General features: G+C 38.9%; 1 protein-coding gene across 3 annotated transcripts in view; it reads right to left on the reverse strand.

Moving 5' to 3' along the window:
- Positions 1–2,021: 2,021 nt before the first annotated feature.
- Positions 2,022–19,511, reverse strand: part of katnal1 (katanin p60 subunit A-like 1) — a 31,694-nt gene continuing 14,204 nt past the window's right edge. For all 3 annotated transcript variants that reach the window (XM_048533494.2, XM_048533491.2, XM_048533493.2), the window contains exons 4-11: positions 18,766–18,928; positions 15,763–15,890; positions 15,573–15,678; positions 8,431–8,589; positions 7,276–7,402; positions 5,100–5,234; positions 4,714–4,840; positions 2,022–4,315 (exon numbers count right to left, since the gene is read on the reverse strand). In XM_048533494.2, the coding sequence (XP_048389451.2) occupies positions 4,117–4,315; positions 4,714–4,840; positions 5,100–5,234; positions 7,276–7,402; positions 8,431–8,589; positions 15,573–15,678; positions 15,763–15,890; positions 18,766–18,928 (1,144 nt within the window). In that variant the 3' untranslated portion in view covers positions 2,022–4,116. The remainder of the gene's footprint in view (positions 4,316–4,713; positions 4,841–5,099; positions 5,235–7,275; positions 7,403–8,430; positions 8,590–15,572; positions 15,679–15,762; positions 15,891–18,765; positions 18,929–19,511) is intronic.

Genomic DNA, 19,511 nt, shown 5'->3' on the forward strand with positions numbered 1-19,511 from the left:
AGATAGTAGGAAGCGCAGATGCTGGAGAATCTGAGATAACACAGTGTAGAGGTGGATGAACAGCAGGCCAAGCAGCATCAGAGGAACAGGGATGCTGACATTTTGGGTCAAGACCTTTCTTCAGAAATTTTCTGAAGGGTCTCGACCCAAAACATCAGCTTTCCTGCTCCTCTGATGTTGCATGGCCTGCTATCTCTGCCTTCTTAACCACTTCATCACAATTCCTATTGCCTTTTGGGTTCTATGGACATGCACACCAAGGTCCCACTGATACACTGTCCTTCTGAGGGACCTACTTCATTACATACTGTTTTGCCTCGTTAGTCCTCTCAAAATACATCACCTTACACAGTGCTCAGGATTAAATTCCATTTGGCACTGTTCTATCCATTTGAGCAGCCCATCTACATCTTTTCATATCAAAGGTTTTCCTCCTCACTAGTTACCACACCAACTTTAAAGTTTCCTCCAAATTTATTGCTCATAATCAAGACATGTATGCATGCAGTATGAGTGTACACTGCAAAAAGCAAGGAAGTCAGCATTGAATCCTAGTCATCTAGTGGGCACAGGCCTCCCCTCATGAAAAGAACCATCAACCATCACCATCTGCTTCTTGACAAAGCCAAATTTGGTTCCAATTTGCCAAATGTTCCTGAATCCCACATCATCTTCTTGACCTATCTCCGATGTGAGACTGATTTTAATAAGCCTAGCTGATGTCCTTGTAGACTTCACACAACAGTAACTTATGCATCTTGTCACCCTTTTGAAAAATTCAGATTAAGTATGCATGATGTCCCCTTGATAAAGTCACCTTTAGAGAACAACAGTACAATAACTATCCTTCAGTCTCTGGTACCTCTCGTGGCCAAAAAGATTTAAAGATTAATTTTTGGAACATGTAATCATCAAACCCACCATTATCACTCACCTCCAGGAGCTGCCTGGGTTAAGACTCTGGCCTCAGGGAATTTATCCACTATCAAGCCTGCTAAAACTGTCTCCTACATGATAATTTCTTCAAGTATGTCAGTCCCCAAACACTAAAGCTTCATTGTTCCTGAAGGAGGCAAAACATGTTGCCTAAGGGTACATGTGGTAATGTCCCCACATCCATGCCAGAAGGTTCCAGTTCAGTTCTCACCTGCTCCAGGTGTATCACAACATATCGGAACAGTTTGATTTAGAAATATCTATCACAGTCAGCATCCCTGATTCCTTCTTCATAGGGAATTGAGATGCAAAGTAATTTAAAATTTCACCCACATCTTCTAGCTCCAACAGAAAACCACTTTAGTCTTTAATAGGCCTTAGTTATCCTCTTTCCCCTGATGTTTATAAAACACTCGTTTCATTTCCTTTATTTTATGCACCAGTATTTTTCTCATTTCCCCTCTTCATCCTCCCTACAAATCACTGAACATTGGTCCCAGCAATTCAGGTGAAAACCATTCCATAGCACACCTTTCACTTGAGTCTGGGGGCCCACTTGTGGTGCAATAATAGTATCCCTAGACCAGGAGGTCCAGGTTCAAGTCCCACCTGTTCCAGAGGTGGGTGATAACATCCTTGAACAGGTTGATTAGAAAAATAGGTTAAAAACTTTGGAAAAATGTCAGAGTCTCTCATTCATCAATAATTTCTGGCAAACCATCATTCTAGCTACATCAAACTACTCCAAAGTCTGAAAAAGAGGAATGAAACTGGACTGATCATGGCATCCACGAAGGCACCGGAAATGACAACAGCATGCCTAAGCCCTGTTTACTCTGCTAAGTTCTCCTTACCAGCACCTGGGGACCTGTGCCAAAGACTGGTCAGACATGGCATAGCCAGTCTCTCAGAACGGAGTCTTAACATCCCAGAGCCCACCATGTCATGCTTCATACGTCCTGTCCCACTGACAGGACAGACTCACCATAAGTAGCAGCACAGCGGTGCAGTGTCAAAAAGCCATTAATTCAACAATGCAGGTTCACTAAACAGACTGATCGGAATCATCCCATTATTCCCACAGATTTCACAACAACTAAAAAAGAAACTTTATTTAGAACTGTTCCATAACAGCAAGACAAAACATAAATAATATGCAAAAGTAATACAATTGCTCTCACCAAAAACAGTACATAACACGTTTACAAATGACAACATAAAATGACAAAGAACAACATCCTTCTTTCTAGAAAGTCTTTTGTTACAAAAAGTGCAAGTACTAAAAGAATGCTCATACCTAAACATTAACACTGAATTAGCGATGCATTCAGCACTAATCAATAGAGCCAAAACTGAGACTTCAATTTCAGTCTGAATGCTGAAAATAATAAACTGGTTTACAGCACATACCCAGTTTCAAAATGATACAAGATATTCTGGTCTATTCCTTGCCTTCTTTAACATACTTAGCAAAATAATGGAAAAACTGAAATGTTTCCACAAATACTGACATTTCAATGCATTCTACTGTACATCCATAGACCGATTAGTCACAATTAGCTTTCTATATTGTTACTGCGTAGACAGACTAACTCAGTAAGTGTTAATAGGACTGTTCACTTCTGCAAGCATTGTGGCTTTATACAAGAAGACGTCATTTAAAAATAACCGCTTGTTTCCTGTTTTATATATGTTAGAAATAAATTTTAATTTGCAGTTATTGCATTAAAATTGTAGTGGTGATATCTGAAGCTGTTCTGGGACTACTCAATCATTTACCACAAAGCATACAAATTTAACACCAAGTCATCTAAACTGCCCTAAAGATTAAAAACTTGCACAGAAGTATGATTATGTGCCTTTATGTTCCTTTTCAAAAGAAAAAGAAAAATAAATTATACTTTAGGTAGAAGAGTAGCCAAGATGAATTTTTAAAATTAGACAGGCAATTGAAAATAGAGATAGAGCTTGCAACGGGAGGCAGGACATAAGCAAAAAAATCAATATAATGGCATACTGCATGCCTCAGGCAATATAACTTAAATATAAAAGGGAAAATAAAACTTTGGAAAGCATATGATAGGTTTGGGTAGAGTTGATCATCTTCTCAGCTTCTTGCCAATTTTCCTCTTTATAAAAAGACATTGCTAAGCAGTTTATTCTCCTGTTTCTAAGATCTACAAAGTGGCATTAGGATTTTAGAGCAAATAGACACTTATATCTCAGGGAGGCCCTGCAATTTGAAAATTTGTTCAAACTTTCACATTCAAGAAGGATTCAAATCATGTAACATTTAAACATCACCTTGACTGGCCTGGTTCCTTAAATAGAATACAAATTTCATTGGAAACAAATCAGATAATCTCGCACCATACTGATGATAGGGAAATATAAATTATAATATATTTTCACAGAACTTAAACTCTTCAGAGAAGTATCAATAATTGTGAAAATATACTGTCTGTAAACCAATATTTCAAATTATGCCCATGTGCTCAAGAGCCTGATTATAACTTGTCTGTTGCATACAACATTCAATTCCCATCAGTAGATCTTAAATTTTGTAGAGTTCCTTTCAAGCCACTTAAAAAATGCTCCTTAAAAATTGCAACTTCTTAAAAATTCTGCTAACGGATAAATTGATGGTTAACGTTTTGCAAACTATGGCTGTTAAATACATAGTCCCATAAAATCTAAGTAGTTAAGCAACATGGTTTATTTAAAATTTGGTATCTAAACCAAGTAGGTGCATCACAGTAATGGAACATGTCACTTAACTTTATACATTTCAACTATCGCAAAAAGGAATGTTTCTGACAATGAATATAGGAAAAAATAGGGGGAATGAGATGCATTCAATGTAGCATTAAAATGCTAACTGATAATTTGAACAATATATACCCGGGGTGGAGGAATCCTATTTTCATACCAATGAGTTAATTCTTCAAATAACTTGAAATGATTTCATCTTTCCCAATGTGTCAGTTTAGTTTATTAGTGTATTAAAGTGCTTTGCATGTGATGAGTCAGGATTGCTGTAAAGTTGATTCTCAAGGCTCAAATTGATAATGTACTGTCTTTAAGGAACAAATGTGCAAATACAATTTTCATATCCTATGACTTTACACAGTATGCATTACTCAAAACCTTCCATTTTACAGTGTACACTACGTACATTAGTTACACTGAACCAAACTCAGCCATCCATGTTGCATACTTTTCAAGATCTGAAGCAGAAACTGATTTGGAGATTTTCTTTAGAGACAACTCAAAATCATCCATGGTTACGGGCATTTGTAACTCTTCTTTGGACAAGGCTTTGATTTCTTCTGGAGATAGGCCTTGAATGCGACGTCGCATTGCCATCATGGAAGCATCTCTAAAAGCAATTAAAGCAATAATTGTAGAAGTAAATCTTTAACTATGATTTCTATTCATCAGATTTTTGTTTTTTTCACTCCACTATTACCCTGTTCATCAGCTTGGATGCATCTTTCGACATTAACTTATCCATGATCAATCAATGGATGTGGTCAAACTAGTCTACTAGGAAGAACAATCTGCGATCTAGTTGTCAGACTACATTTCTAGGAAATGCCTTAGTGCAACTCCGACATTAAAATGCAAGTTAACATTAAAGTTAAATTCAATGGATTGAAGTTTGATTATTGATGCTGGAATTCATATTTACTTTCAGAATGCAGTACATTGTTGTTTCTGAAGCTGCTACGCCACCCTTTAGACCATCAACTTATTAGTTTGGTTAAAAATCCTTGCCTGCAAACATTGGTGATGTCCGCGCCAGAATAGCCTTCCATCTTCTCAGCAATAACTGTAACATCAACACCTAGTGCAACATCTACTCCACGGAGATTTATTTTCAATAGCTCTGCCCTCCCATGTGCTGTTAAGAGGAGAAAATGACAAAGTAATTCTAGAAAATAATTGAAGCAGAATACATTTTTGCATTTCTTGTCAATAAAGCTCAGACATTGACTTTTGATGATATAATCTGTTATTCATGCACCAATTACAAAATATTCATGAATTTGCCTTAATGAAAATAGATTATTTCATATCTCAAGTAATTAAAAGTACACGGAACAAAAATCTATTAACAAATGACATCACTTGTACCACTAATAGCATTCACGATCTTATACCTGTGGGCAATGAAATGTACACCCTTTTTTCGAGTCTCCTCCTTAAAGCTTCATCTATATCCCACGGGAAATTTGTAGCAGCCAATACCATTACCATTTTGGAAGGATCATCATTATCTGAAGCACCCCCTACACCTGCAGCAATGAAAATATTAAACATCTTCAACTGGAGTGTTACAGAAAAGGTTTTTCAACATTCTATTCAAGTACAGCATGCATCAATTTAAACTAAGCTAGCCATTTCTATCAAACAGTTTAGTTCTTTGTGGCCAAAGTAAAGACAAGTGCGCATGTTTAATAGCTCTATTTTAATGTACATCCAGACTACATCACAGTCACCTTTTTCAAGTAACTGGGTTCAAAAATAGGTTAATCAATAAATAAGGTGTTAATGTAGAGGAATGGGGAAAAGAAAATGCAATGCCTTGTGTCATAACACTTACTTTGTTGCAAGCTAAATCAATTTCTATGTAATGCCTTTCTCATTCACTTTCAAGACAACCAAAATTGCAAATGTTGTAGCTCTGAATAAGTTAATTTTAAAGACAAGAACAACCACAAAAAAGGCTTTTAAAGCCAAGATTGGATAATGTCAAATGCAAACTTGCCCAACTTATGCTATTTATTGAATAATTTAAGATCACAAGACATAGGGTAAGCATTAGGCCAATTGGCCCATCAAGTCTGCATCACTATTCAATGATTTCATGGCTGGGCTGATCTGATCATCTCCACTTCCGCTTTCTTGCATTTTCCCCCGAAAGATTTTCTATTCCCGTGCTAAATGAAAATCTGGATTTCAGCCTTCAATATTGACGTGCATGCTCCAGACATCTGCAGCAAAGAATTCCACCACACTCAGAAGAAATTCCTCCTCCTGTCTTAGATTGGCAACCCCTTACTCAGGTTGTCATCTGGCCCTAGACATCCCCCACTAGGGGAAAACAAACAAAAAATTCTTTCTGCATGTACCTTGTCAGACCCTTAAAAATCTTGTTTCAAGAAGATCAACTGCCTTTCTAAACTTCAGTGTAGAAGTCGAAGCTGCTCAACCTCACTTTATAAGAAAATCCCTCCATATCCAGGATTGACCCAGTGAGCCTTCTTTGAACTGCTTTCAATGAAAGTATATCCTTCCTTCGGCAACAGGAACAAAATTGTTCAGTGTTCCAGGTGTGGTCTGACTAGAGCGCTCAATGGTTTTAGCAAGATCTCCCTATTGTTACGTTCCATTCCCTTTAAAATAGAGACTAACAATCCATTTGACTTCCCTATTACCCACTGGACTCATACAGCAGTGTTTTTTTTTCTCTGAATTATGCACAAAGTCTCCAAATTCCTTAGTACTGTAGCTTCTCTAATTTTTCACTAATTTAAATAATCACTTCCTCTATCCTTCTTGCCAAAATGCATCCCCTCACATTTTCCGAGATTATACTACATCTGTCAAGTTTATACCCACTTAACTCTGCAGAGGAGAATGAATCAGTTAATGACAACTGTTAGTTAACTGCCATACTAAGTATAAATTTTAAACAAGACAGGTTGATGGACTTATGGCAGAACCATAAGAAGTGTACCGCATAAATGGGTAGCTAGTTAATACAGTTAGTCACTATTTTTGAGTAAAACAGGTGCTAGTCCACGTATGGTAATGCAACGACCGATCAGAGTCAACAAGCCTGTTTTAAAATTTATATAGTGCTTGGCAACAAAATGTTCAGTTATCATTTACTGGTAGCATTCCCATAAGAATTCTGTACCAATCTGAGTCCACTTGCCAAACAATTAGCATTTCCCTCCTAAAGTACAAATGCTGTTTTCCTTTTACTTTGGTATATTTTACAAGATGTTCTGACAAATGCATGACAAAAAGTTTCAACAAAATGAGTCTTTTTTGCAACACTCAAGTTCAGTACTAGCAAATGACTATAAGCAAAGCATGAAGCAAATAATATACACAAAACATTTGCATTGCAGATGTTTTGTTCTGTCCAGTGAACAAGACCGCAGCAAAATTACTAAAATCAGAGAAAAAGATTGATTTTACAGACAGGCTTATCCGAGTGGGACTACTTTAGAAGATAGAAGGTGTAATGTTGATATTTAAGTGTTTTTATTTTTAATTTTACATGAAAGTTGTTTACTGAAGCCTTTAAACAGACAGGAAACATACCATCCATCTGAATAAGTAGCTCTGACTTGACTCTACGGCTGGCTTCATGCTCATCAGATGTGCCCCTGCGACTACAGATCGAATCAATTTCATCAATAAATATAGTTGTTGGAGCATAAAATCGGGCCTAAAGGAGGGAAAAACAATATCTTTAGTATCAGAGATGGTAGGAACCACCGATGCTTCAGAAATTAAGAATACAAGCTCTACAGCTGGAAGAACACAGCAGGCCATGCCGCAGAGGAGCGGGAAAGCTAACGTTTCCGGTCTAGACCTGAAACGTCAGCTTTCCTGCTCCTCTGATGTGGCTTGGCCTGCTGTGTTCTTCCAGCTGTAGAGCTTGTTATCTTTAGTATCCACTTTAAAGATATTTATTATATCATCCAAAGAATAGCATGTAGCATTCGCTCCATAATACAAACAACATATTCCATAATTCCCTGGTTACGAGTAGAAATTGAAAACAAAAATAAATCTATACACAGCTTAAATAAATGTGCTAAATTGTATGTACCCAAACTAAGTAATTTTCTATCTTCATTTATAGCACGTCACTTATGCAAATGCCCTTTCTACATAAGATGTTTAATTAGACATTTATTTAGGCTATGTTTAATTCAGTTTTGTTTTCAAATTGCACTCATTCCCAATTTATCACTGAGCCCTTTATAACTAACACTTTACATAGTTGAACAAAGCTATGGGATGTTACATGGAAGTGCTTGTCCTTCACATGGACTTTGTGGCCAGTATAAATTACAAAACTTTCAGGACAGAATAAGAGAGTCAACACAAACAAAGTAAAGTAGATTTGTAGTAGCTTAGAACTAACTATTTGCCAAACAAATAGCATCTTGTTGTGAGGTTGTCCTGTGTCCAAAATCATGATGAAAAAAAGCGACATTACTTTTGGGGTGCTATATTAATCTTCAAATATAATTATAGAAACATGGACGCATCCTCTCCTGACATTTTCACGTTTAGGACTGGAAGGACAAATGTTGAGAAGCCGAGGGTAGTAGAGAATAGAATTAAGTCATGTGACTAACCCTGCTTTTCGTGAAAGTAGCAAACACTTCTTTTCACATTAAATTTGTTCCTTAATTATATAACAGCAAGAAAGAAAATAGAAAATACATATGTAATTTCACTTACCATTTCAAATAACAAACGAACCAATTTTTCAGACTCTCCCCTGTACTTGGACGTTAATGTGGAAGAGGACACGTTGAAGAAAGTTGTTCCACACTCTGTAGCCACGGCCTTAGCTAGCATGGTTTTGCCAGTTCCTGGTGGTCCCACCATTAAGACACCCTGGAATATGAAAAGAAAAATATTAATAGAATTTTATTTAACTCCATTCCAAATTTAAAAAACATTCCAAAGAGAACACTTCTCTTCTTGCTCATTATACTCTTGAATAGGAGACAAGTTCTAAATAATACTAGACTTCATAAAATCCCTTCATTTTGAAATGGTACACAAACAAGTTATGTACATCAGCCCCTGGCCCTCAACTCTTGAGGGGTTCAAGTTGTGGGGGACATTATTCCTTGAAAGTCAGACTGCCAAGGAGATGATTCCTCAATCTAGGTTGTCCCTATACTGGCTCATCCAGAGAGACTAGCATACATAGAACATAACAGAACAGTACAGGCCCTTTGGCCCTCAATGTAGTGCCGACCTGTCATACCAATCTCAAGCCCATCTAACCTACACTATTCCATGTACGTCCATATGTTGTCCAATAACTACTTAAATGTACCTAAAGTTGGCGAATCTACTACCGTTGCAGGCAAAGCATTCCATTCCCTTACTACTCTCCGAGTAAAGAAACTACCTCTGACATCTGTCCTATATCTTTCACCCCTCAATTTAAAGCTATTCCCCCCTCGTGCTCGCCGTCACCATCCTAAGAAAAAGGCTCTCCCTATCCACCCCTCCGATTATTTTATATGTTTCAATTAAGTCACCTCTCAACCTTCTTCTCACTAATGAAAACAGCCTCAAGTCCCTCAGCCTTTCCTCGTAAGGCCTTCCCTCCATACCAGGCAACATCCTAGTAAATCTCCCCTGCACCCTTTCCAAAGCTTCCACATCCTTCTTATAATGCGGTGACCAGAACTGTACACAATACTCCAAGTGCGGCCGCACCAGAGTTTTGTACAGCTTCACCATAACCTCTTGGTTCCGGAACTTGATCCCTCTATTAATAAAAGCTAAAACACTATATGCCTTCTTAACAGCCCTGTCAAACTGGGTGGCAACTTTCAAGGATCTGTGTACATGGACACAGATCTCTCTGCTCATCTAAACTGCTAAGAATCTTACCATTAGCCCTGTACTTTGCCTTCCGGTTACTCCTACCAAAGTGCATCACCTCACACTTGTCTGCATTAAACTCCATTTGCCACCTCTCAGCCCAGCTCTGCAGCTTATCTACGTCTCTCTGCAACCTACGGCATCCTTCATCACTATCCACAACTCCACCGACCTTAGTGTCGTCTGCAAATTTACTAACCCATCCTTCTATGCCCTCATCCAGGTCATTTATAAAAATGACAAACTGCAGTGGACCCAACACCGACCCTTGCGGTACACCACTAGTAACTGGTCTCCAAGATGAACATTTCCCATCAACTACCACGCTCTGTCTTCTTTCAGCAAGCCAATTTCCGGCCCAAACTGCTATATCTCCCACAATTCCATTCCTCCGGATTTTGTACAATAGCCTATTGTGGGGAACCTTATCGAATGCTTTGCATCTTCAAGCTACAGCAAGAATAGACAAATGCACTACAGCATAATGCAAGCAGCCAAGCAGGTCACATAGCGATATGAAGGATTTTATAGGAAGCAGTTATATAGAAGGAATCTAGTCTTTCTCATCAACCTTCTTCCTGTACAATCTGGCAGCAAGATAGTAGCCCATGCAGTCACAGAAGAATCCTGAAGCCTTGCCCAGTCCGGCACCTGCTCCACCGTCAAGTTATTTCTGTGAGGGAATCTACAAATAGCCATTAGACCTCTTTAGTAACATAAGCAAGGGATCCAGTAGCCCCACTACTAAATTAGCAGTCATATTGTTGTAAACAAAAAGAAAATAGTAGAGGGCAACCAACTGATTTCTACGCCAAGAACAAAGATCTCCAGACCACTGCAACTCAAACATAAATGAACCGGCAACTACAATAGCAAATGTCATTTTTAACACAAAAGATGTAAAACATGAGCCGAAGTAGGCCACTCAGCCCTTCAGGCCTGCTTTGCCATTCATTTTGATCATGGCTGATCATCCAACTCTGTGCCCCGTTTCCACATTTCTCCATCCACCAGCCCCCCACACACACACCCATTGATGCTTGTAACCCTAAAGAACTACATCTAACTCCTTCTTGAAACTATTCAAAGCTTTGGCCTCAACTGCTTTCTGTGGCAGAGAATTCCACGGGTTCACTATTCTGAAGAAATTTCACCTAAGTCCTAAATGGCCTGAACCTTGAACTGTAACCCTTAGTTCTGGACATGAGAAATATCCTTTGTCTGCTTATCCAGTCTAATTCTGCTACAATTGATAGGTTTATATAAGAACCCTCCTCATTTTCTTTACTCAGGTAAGGTGGCCAAAACTACTCTCAATAGTACAGGTGTCGTCTCACCAAGGCTCTGTAAGACATCCTGTTCCTGTATTCTAATTTTCTTGCTATAAAGGCCTTCTTCACCTCCTGCTGCACCATGTGTGCTCAGTGACTGGTGTACTAGGATACTAAGGTCTCGTTGCACATTCCCCCTTCCTCAGCCTAATAGTCATTTAGATAACAATCTGCATTCCTGTTAAAGATTTAGGCTGGCTCAGTGGATAACTCTCGCTTTTAAATTAGAGGTTCAGCATTTAAGTCCCACCCCGGGACTCAAAGACAAAAACTTTGCTTAACACTCTAGTGTTGTAACCAGTGCACAAGTGGAGGTGTCATCTGTTGGACTAAATGTTACACCTAGGTTCCTCCTGTCCCCCTGGGCATCACAAATCCATAGCACAATTTCAAAGTAGAGCAAGGAAGCTATCTCTGGTATCCACTATGCATCCCTCAATTAATGTCACAAGAAATGTTTACGTGGTTCTTATCATACTATTGCCCAGAGGAGCTTGCTGTGTCCAGCTTGGCTATGTTTCCTACATTACAGCAATAACTACACTTCAAAGCTACTTAATTAGCTGTAAAGTGTTTTGTGACATTCTGAGCCTTTAAATCTCAATCTAAAATGGAAGTATCCCTTTTTGCACTTTGGAGATGTCATCCAAGTTTCTCCAATGGGTGAATCCAGAAGTCAGGCACATGGTCTTGAAACTAACGCTGTCCCACATAGTAGTAAAACCAGGAACATTATCCTACAAAATGTTAATGGAGCTTTCTCATGCAAAAGCCTGTGGGTGCTCAAACAAATAAAATTTTGAAGACTGAGGTATTCTGTTCTGCAAGAGTATAGGGGTATTTAGAACAAAAACAGGTAAGTCAAATGGCATGACTAGCATGATCTAATTGAATGGCAGAACAAGCCAAATGTGCTCGAGTTGCTTATACCTTTTTTCCAGCAATAACTTTCAGAAGGAATAAAGAAAACTGTAAAATTACATTACATTGCCAAACGAATTCACAGGTTTTAAAAATTATCTTCAAAAGATTAAATTTATCTGTAGATTCTAAAAAAAGCAAGCCTTTCTATTCAAAACACTGATTATTAATACCTGGCCTGTAAAAATTACAAATATTGATTTAAATAGTTAAAGCACATGGTATATTGAAAATAAAGTTTTATATCTGATTTTCACAAGAAGGTATGTCAAATTACTCTTTTTAGGTGGCAACTGGAGCATCAAGTTTTAGCAACAAGGTTACGTATTATTTAACTCATTCAAGGGACATGGGCATCTCTGGCTGAGTCAATATCTATTTCCCATCCTCAGCTGCCTTCTTGACTACAATGTTCCATTTGCTACAATGACTCAACACCATTATGGAGAGAGTTCTAGGATTTTGACCTAGCAACACTGAAGGACTAGTAATATATTTCCAAAGTTAGGATAGTGAGTGAGTTACAGGGGGGTGCTTCTTGGTGTTGTCATCCTCGTGTATCTGCTCTCCTTATCCTTTTAGATGGTAGTTGTCTTGGGTGTGGAAGATGCTGCTCAAGGAGCCTTAATAAAATTTTACAACGCATCTTATAAATGGTACACTGCTGTTATTGAGCATCAGTGGTGGAGGGAGTGAATCTTTGTAAACGTGGTGACTAGCAAGCAGGTTGCTGTGTTCAGGATAATGTAAAGTTGACTGCTGTTGGACCTGCATTTTAGCTAGACTTAAAAAGGCAGTTAATATTCTGTACTGGACATGAATTGAACTTAAATGCATTCTACAAGAACTCTTGCTCATCACAAGTGGCAATTAGCTCTCAGATTTGTTGAACATGAGTACAGACAAGAAATAGCAAGCCATTGCAAGGTAGTAAGACATTTCTGAGTATAATTTGCACTTTTCAGATTGAGAGGTTAGCTTTTTGAAAAAATATTCCTCCAACTCCACTTTTTAAACATAGCTATTAGTCTATATTTAACACACAATAGATTTGGAGCACAAAATATAAAAAACATGGCAAGGTAGCTTAATGTAAGTGGGGAGATGCTGCTTGGCCTGCTGTGTTCATCCAGCCTCACATTTTATTAGCTTAATGTAAGTGACACGTTTTGCAAAGTGGTTCAAGAACAGAGCTACATATTAAAGATGATAGGCCAATTTAAACAAATAGTTAAGAAAGCATATGGAGTTGCAGGGTGAAATGTGAGGAAGATGTTATGAGAATACAGGGTGACTTGGACAGGCTAAGTGAGTGGACAGATGCAGTTTAATGTGGATAAATGTGTGGTTATCCACTTTGGTGCCAAGAACAGGAAGGCAGATTACTATCTAAATGGAATCAAGTTAGGTAAAGGGGAAGTACAACAAGATCTAGGTGTTCTTCTACGTCAATGAAAGCAAGCATGCAGGTACAGCAGGCAGTGAAGAAAGCTAATGGCATGCTGGCCTTCATAACAAGAGGAATTGAGTATAGCAGCAGAGAGGTCCTTCTGCAGCTGTACAGGGCCCTGGTGAGACCGCACCTGGAGTATTGTGCACAGTTTTGGTCTCCATATTTGAGGAAGGACATTCTGGCTATTGAGGGAGGGCAGCATAGGTTCACAAGGTCAATTCCCAGAATGGCAGAACTATCATATGTTGAAATATTGGAGCGACTGGGCTTGTATACGCTTAAGTTTAGGAGGATGAGAGGGGATCTGATTGAGACGTATAAAATTATTAAGGGATTGGACAATCTGGAGGCAGGAAGTATGTTTCCGTTGATGGGGAAGTCCAGAACCAGAGGACACTGTCTAAAAATAAGACGTAGGCCATTTAGAACAGAGTTGAGGAAAAACTTCTTCACCCAGAGAGTGGTGGATATATGGAATGCTCTGCCCCAGAAGGCAGTGGAGGCCAAGTCTCTGGATAGTTTCAAGAAAGAGATGGATAGAGCTCTTAAAGATAGTGGAATCAAGGGTTATGGGGATAAGCCGGCAACACAATATTGATTGTGGATGATCAGCCATGATCATAATGAATGGCGGTGCTGGCTCGAAGGGCCAAATGGCCTACTCCTGCACCTTTTGTCTATTGAGTATTTACTCAGCAAAGTTTTTTCTATTCACTTTTGGACATGGACGTCATGGACGTCATTAGCTGGGCCAGCATTTATTGTGCATCCCTAGTTGCATTTGAAGGTGATAGCGAGCTGCCTTCTTGAATTGCTGCAGTCCACGTGTTGCAGGTAGACCGACAATGCTATTTGTGAGGGAATTCCAGGGTTTTGTGCCCACTGACACTGACAAACCGCAATACACTTCCAAGCCATGGTGGTGAATAACTTGGAGAACTTGCAGGTAGTAGCATTCCTATGTTCCTGCTGCCCTTGTCCTCCTGGATGGTAGTAGCCATGGGTTCGGGGAAGATCTTGTCTAAGAATCTTTAGCAAATCGCTGCAGCTCATCTTGTGACATAGTAAGAACTGACAATGCTCAAGTTTGAGAAAACAGTGTTGAGCTGGAGGAACAGAGCAGGCCAGGCAGCAGAGGAGCAGGAATACTGATGTTTCGGGTCGGGACCCTTCTGCAGACAGGTTCCAACCCGAAACGTCAGTTTTCCTGCTCCTCTGATGCTGCATGGCCAGCAATGCATCTTGTAGATGGCACACACTGCTGCTCGATAGTGCAGTGTGAATAAGGGGGATGGTGATACCATTGACAGGGTGACATCAAGTGGCAGTGGTTAGACTGTCTCTTAATGGAGATGCTCACTGCCTGATAAGTGTGGCCTGAATGGCACTCGTCATCCCAAGTCTAGATATTATCCAGGTCTTGCTGCATTTGGACATGGGCTGTTTCAGTATCTTAACTGTCATGAATAGTGCTAAACATTATGCAATTATCAATGAGATTCCCTACCTCCGACTTTACCATGGAGAGAAGATCATTGATGAAGCAGCTGAAGATAGTTGGGCCTAGGATCGTGAGTAAGTCCTACAGAGATGTCCCTTGGAGCTGGGATGACTAACTCACAACTACAACTTTCTTATGATGTGCCAGCTATGACCCCAACCAGCAGAGAACTTTCCCCCCTCCGATTTCCACTGACTCTAGTTTTGCTACAGACATTTTGTATAAAAACAAGGAAATAATGCTAAACCTTCATAAATCTTTGGCAAAGCCTCAGCTGGAGCAATCTGCATAATTCTGAACACTTTAAAAAGAACGTCATGACCCATGGCAGAGTTAAAACTTATCCCAGGTGGCCAATGTCCTTTCATTCCTGATACATGGAGAGTCTGGAGAAGCTGAGGTTCATTTTTGAAGGTTAAACAATGGTACAGCTAATAGGGAAACTCAAACTTGAGGGGTTTACATAGAGCAGGTAAAGAGAAATTATTTCCTTTGCCGAAAGGGTAAGTACCAGTACAAGTTTAAAATATTTGGCAAAATAAAATTAGACAAGTGTGGGAAAAATATAACCATACAGGGTTAAGATCTGGAACACAACACCTGAAAACGCGTGGAATCAGAATCCATGGGAATTTTAAAAAGAGAATTCAATGTGCTCTTAAAGATATATGTCAGGTGTTAGGGAAAAGGGGTAGCGTAGGTCAAATGCCTGCCTGTGCTATAATATACAATAATTCTATCACAATCTCAACAAAAACTAAATTCCTACTTTCCAAGGTCGCCTTATTCCTTTGAAGAAGTCAGGCATCCACATTGGTAGCACAACAGCTTCTCTCAAAAGTCGCTTGGCATCTTCTAAATCAGCTATATCATCCCTGAACAGAAAATGAACATGCTAAGTTTTGCACCCATAACCAAAACTTGAGTATTTTTAAACCCCAATTTTAATATCATAATACCAGTGGACATTGGGATTCCTGGAAATAATATCTCTCTCCAGAACATCAACCAAATCCTTATCATAACCAGTTCCATCAAATTTTTTTCCGTCTCCATCTCCTGATGCTTCTTGCGGGTTTCTTCTGCTCTAGAATCAAATTAATCAGAGACCATAATGAATTTTTTATTGCCAAGCATCAGCAGGTATACAAAAAAGACGAAGTAAATTTTCAAAGCACATATTAGGAGGCAAATACTGTGTTGTTCTAGACCGGTTCTTTGAGCATGCAAACGGTGAGCAAGAAAACACAATTTGAGAAATGCAGCTCTTGGGTACTTAGAATGCTAGAAGCTAAAAGAATGACAAATGATGGCCATCTAAGATTAAGACTGGAATATTAATTACATTCATTTAAAAGAAAATTATTTGAAATTGTATAATATTTTAATGTTTGATTACTTTATTAATGAGAATCAAAGTTAATAGACCAGACTTACCTGTATAAATAACAGTAAAGTTTCAAATATTTAGCACTGTTCTATAGGTGACACACACTAGTATGCACATCTGGAAACACCAGTGGGCCATTTGCACTGCCCAGAGGATTTCAATATTGTATTTACTGACTTCAAGGTTAACAGGTAAGAAATAGTACTAGCAAGAATTGGGCTGACTCACAACACAATACAACATTAAGAGCCTTCAAAGCCTCTTCCAGATTGAAAAAAATCCAAACAACTATCAAGGATACAGATAATAAATAGTGTTACAGCTTCCAAAAACGTGGGAAGGATCTCACTTTTTAAACTGTTTAAAGACACCTTTAAAAAAAACTTACCCGATGCATGAAGATGTGTGACTTTTTAAAAGAGGTGACTCATTTTGCTTTATAATTAAAATTTAAGATGATTCTGCTAACAATCTTTTGCTACAATTCCTTTTTAACATGAATCTACACAGCAATTTAATTTGGTCAGGTTCTGAATATAATCATCTATTCATTATCCCACCCAACCTGAGTTCTGAGTTCTTTCTAGTTTCCACAGAATTAGTGAATACTGCAAAGAAACACAGATTTGAGTGAAATTTACCACACCCATCCCCGGTTCAGACTTTATTTTACGATCAATGGTGAATGTCATTGCTTCTTTGAGACCAAAATCATTGCTGAATGTGAATTTCTGCTGCTGCAATTTTAATTTTCAAAATTTAAAAAGAACCCTTATGGAATATGTTTCTTCGTTGAAATCTGAATCAATTGGTCCTTCTAGTGTCTCGCTACTACATATTTGTTTGTATAAACACTATCAATAAAAAGTTGAGATAACAAGGAGTAGAGCTGGATGAACGCAGCAGGAAGGCTGAGGCTGCGGGCCTAGACCCTTCAACATCAATAAAAAGTTCATGGCCACATGGAATATGAAGGTATAAACTGACAGATCAAATGTATGGAGCTTCCTGGGCCTCATGGCAAAACCAGAGTTAAATTATTATAATTTACAACATGTCAAATTACCTAACTGAGGGTTTGGAAGGGGAAGGAAACAAATCTGAGGTAACCAACCACATTCTTCAGGTGAAGCAGCGCTCCACAGCTATATGGTGAAAGTCTGGACAACATTCAGGTTTGGACTGACAAGTTAGGACTGAAGAAGGCTTCATAAGGGACAGATAATTACTTGTTTCCACTCTCGACCCATAGGTTCAGAGAATACCTATAAAAGTCCAATGTGTGATCAGAAAATCTGCAATATACTTGTGGTGTTTGAAGGGTTGGGCAGAAGAGTTGCTTGGAGATTTGTGCACTTCTTCCAAAGGCTCAGCACATTCTAGTGAAATCTTTTGGTATGTTTAATGCCTTTCCAGAAGTACATGCACATTCAGACAGTCATAGGCCAGGTATTTCCATGAGCAAGTGTGAATATATGAAATCTTCAAGAATGCTTCGAGGCCATCTCCAAAGCATTTCTACTGTCCTCCTGACAGTCAAGGTCCCACCGAGTGCAATTACAGCAGGTGCTTCTGGCACCTGATGTGAGGTTTACAAATAACTTGTTCTGCCCAGCAGAGTTAGTTTTCATAGATTAGCATGTAATTAGCACAAATTGACTTGGGAGAGGATGCTGCTGTTCGACCACCATTTTTGTCAAATGAATAGAAGGATCTTGTGAAAGCAGTACTAATGGTATTTCCTAGTGCTTCGAGGTGCTGTTGCAGATTATCCACATCTTTGCCCAGTAAACAGTCTCAGTTTTGAAATCTCAGTCCTCAATCTTCTGTACTAGGCCGAAGACCAAGCGGACATTTATGAATTCCATCATCTGTATATTGCGACCATTCACTTAGGAAATTGAACTGGTACTCAAGCTTACTAATCCCAGTTGGTCACAAAAGTTAAATATGTAACCCAAGTCCCCAATTTAACTGTCTGAGACTCAGACTAACAAAAATGGATTCAGAGTACATCTTGTTTCTTTAAAAGTTATCTGATCTCATTTCCACACCCTTCCGAATACATAAGGTAGTTGGCACACTAATTGTTCTGCTTCTTAAGTCATTGGTTACAGGCAATGGCTGACAGAAAATGGTTTAAAAAAAAGGGACTGGCTAGTGACCTTTGGTTTGCTGCAGATTACACAAGAGGCCAAGAAAGAGCTTGACTTTTTAAAACAGGCTGGAAGTTATCTGCACCATTGCTGTTCTCACGGTGGCTCCTGGACAGGTGGACAGTCCAAGAGATGCCGTCATGCTGAGGACTCCTGGTCCACACTACTGGTCATAATAGAAAGATCAACAAACAGCATCTCTGGGTAAATCTTGTCCTGAACACACACCCAGGCACTGAAAAATGAAAACGATCTCAAGTGTAATGAAAAAAAAAGTGCACATTACACAACTTGGAAGTGGCATGCAACTTTATGGCTTCAACATCTAAAGTTTATAAAATAACCAGTCATCTTTTAAGTAAAAAAAAAGGCAATAAGTTTCATAAATGTACAATTAACAAGCAGCAAAATTATACCTTGTCATCTTTTCCTCTTGTTCTGGAATCACCACTATGCTTGCTGCTGGATTTTTCGGCTCTTCCAGCCTGCTGACCTCGACCCACAAGTCCTCTTGCCTGGACAACTGGCGATTCTTTTCGCACAGGTTTAACCTCACGATTCTGCCGCTTCAAAGGAGCTCTGAAATTCAACACCACACTGTTAGGCGGTACCCATAATTTCCTGTCAAATGATGTCCAGACAGTAAGTCATTACTAATCTGCACTGACTGAACCTATTCAAAATGACTAATAAGTGAAAGTATTAATCACAAGTCAGTTCCCCACTGCCGCCCCCGCAACAAAAATCAGCTTTTTCAAGGCTAATGCAATAAAATGCAAAAAAATCTATCAAATCATGCTCAGAGATAAATGGGAACTGCAGATGCTGGAGAATCCGAGATAACGAAGCGTGAAACTGGATGAACACAGCAGGTCAAGCAGCATTTTTTGTGCTCCTAAGATGCTGCTTGGCCTGCTGTGCTCATCCAGCTCCACACTTTGTTATATCAAATCATGTTAGAGGCTGTAATAGTTACTCTTCAAAATTTTTTAAAAACTTAGTCAATATAAAATTTTGATAATTAATTTTTAAATCTTTACTTAAAGATGTTTTAAATATTTGTGTTATTAGAATGTTTACATCCATCTGGAATTCAGCTTAACATTCAACCCAAAAATGGTACATTTATTAATGCAGCATTCAGTCAGTATCGATCTGAAAT

This window comes from Stegostoma tigrinum, chromosome 6 (genome assembly GCF_030684315.1).
Source record: "Stegostoma tigrinum isolate sSteTig4 chromosome 6, sSteTig4.hap1, whole genome shotgun sequence".
Classification (NCBI taxonomy): domain Eukaryota; kingdom Metazoa; phylum Chordata; class Chondrichthyes; order Orectolobiformes; family Stegostomatidae; genus Stegostoma; species Stegostoma tigrinum.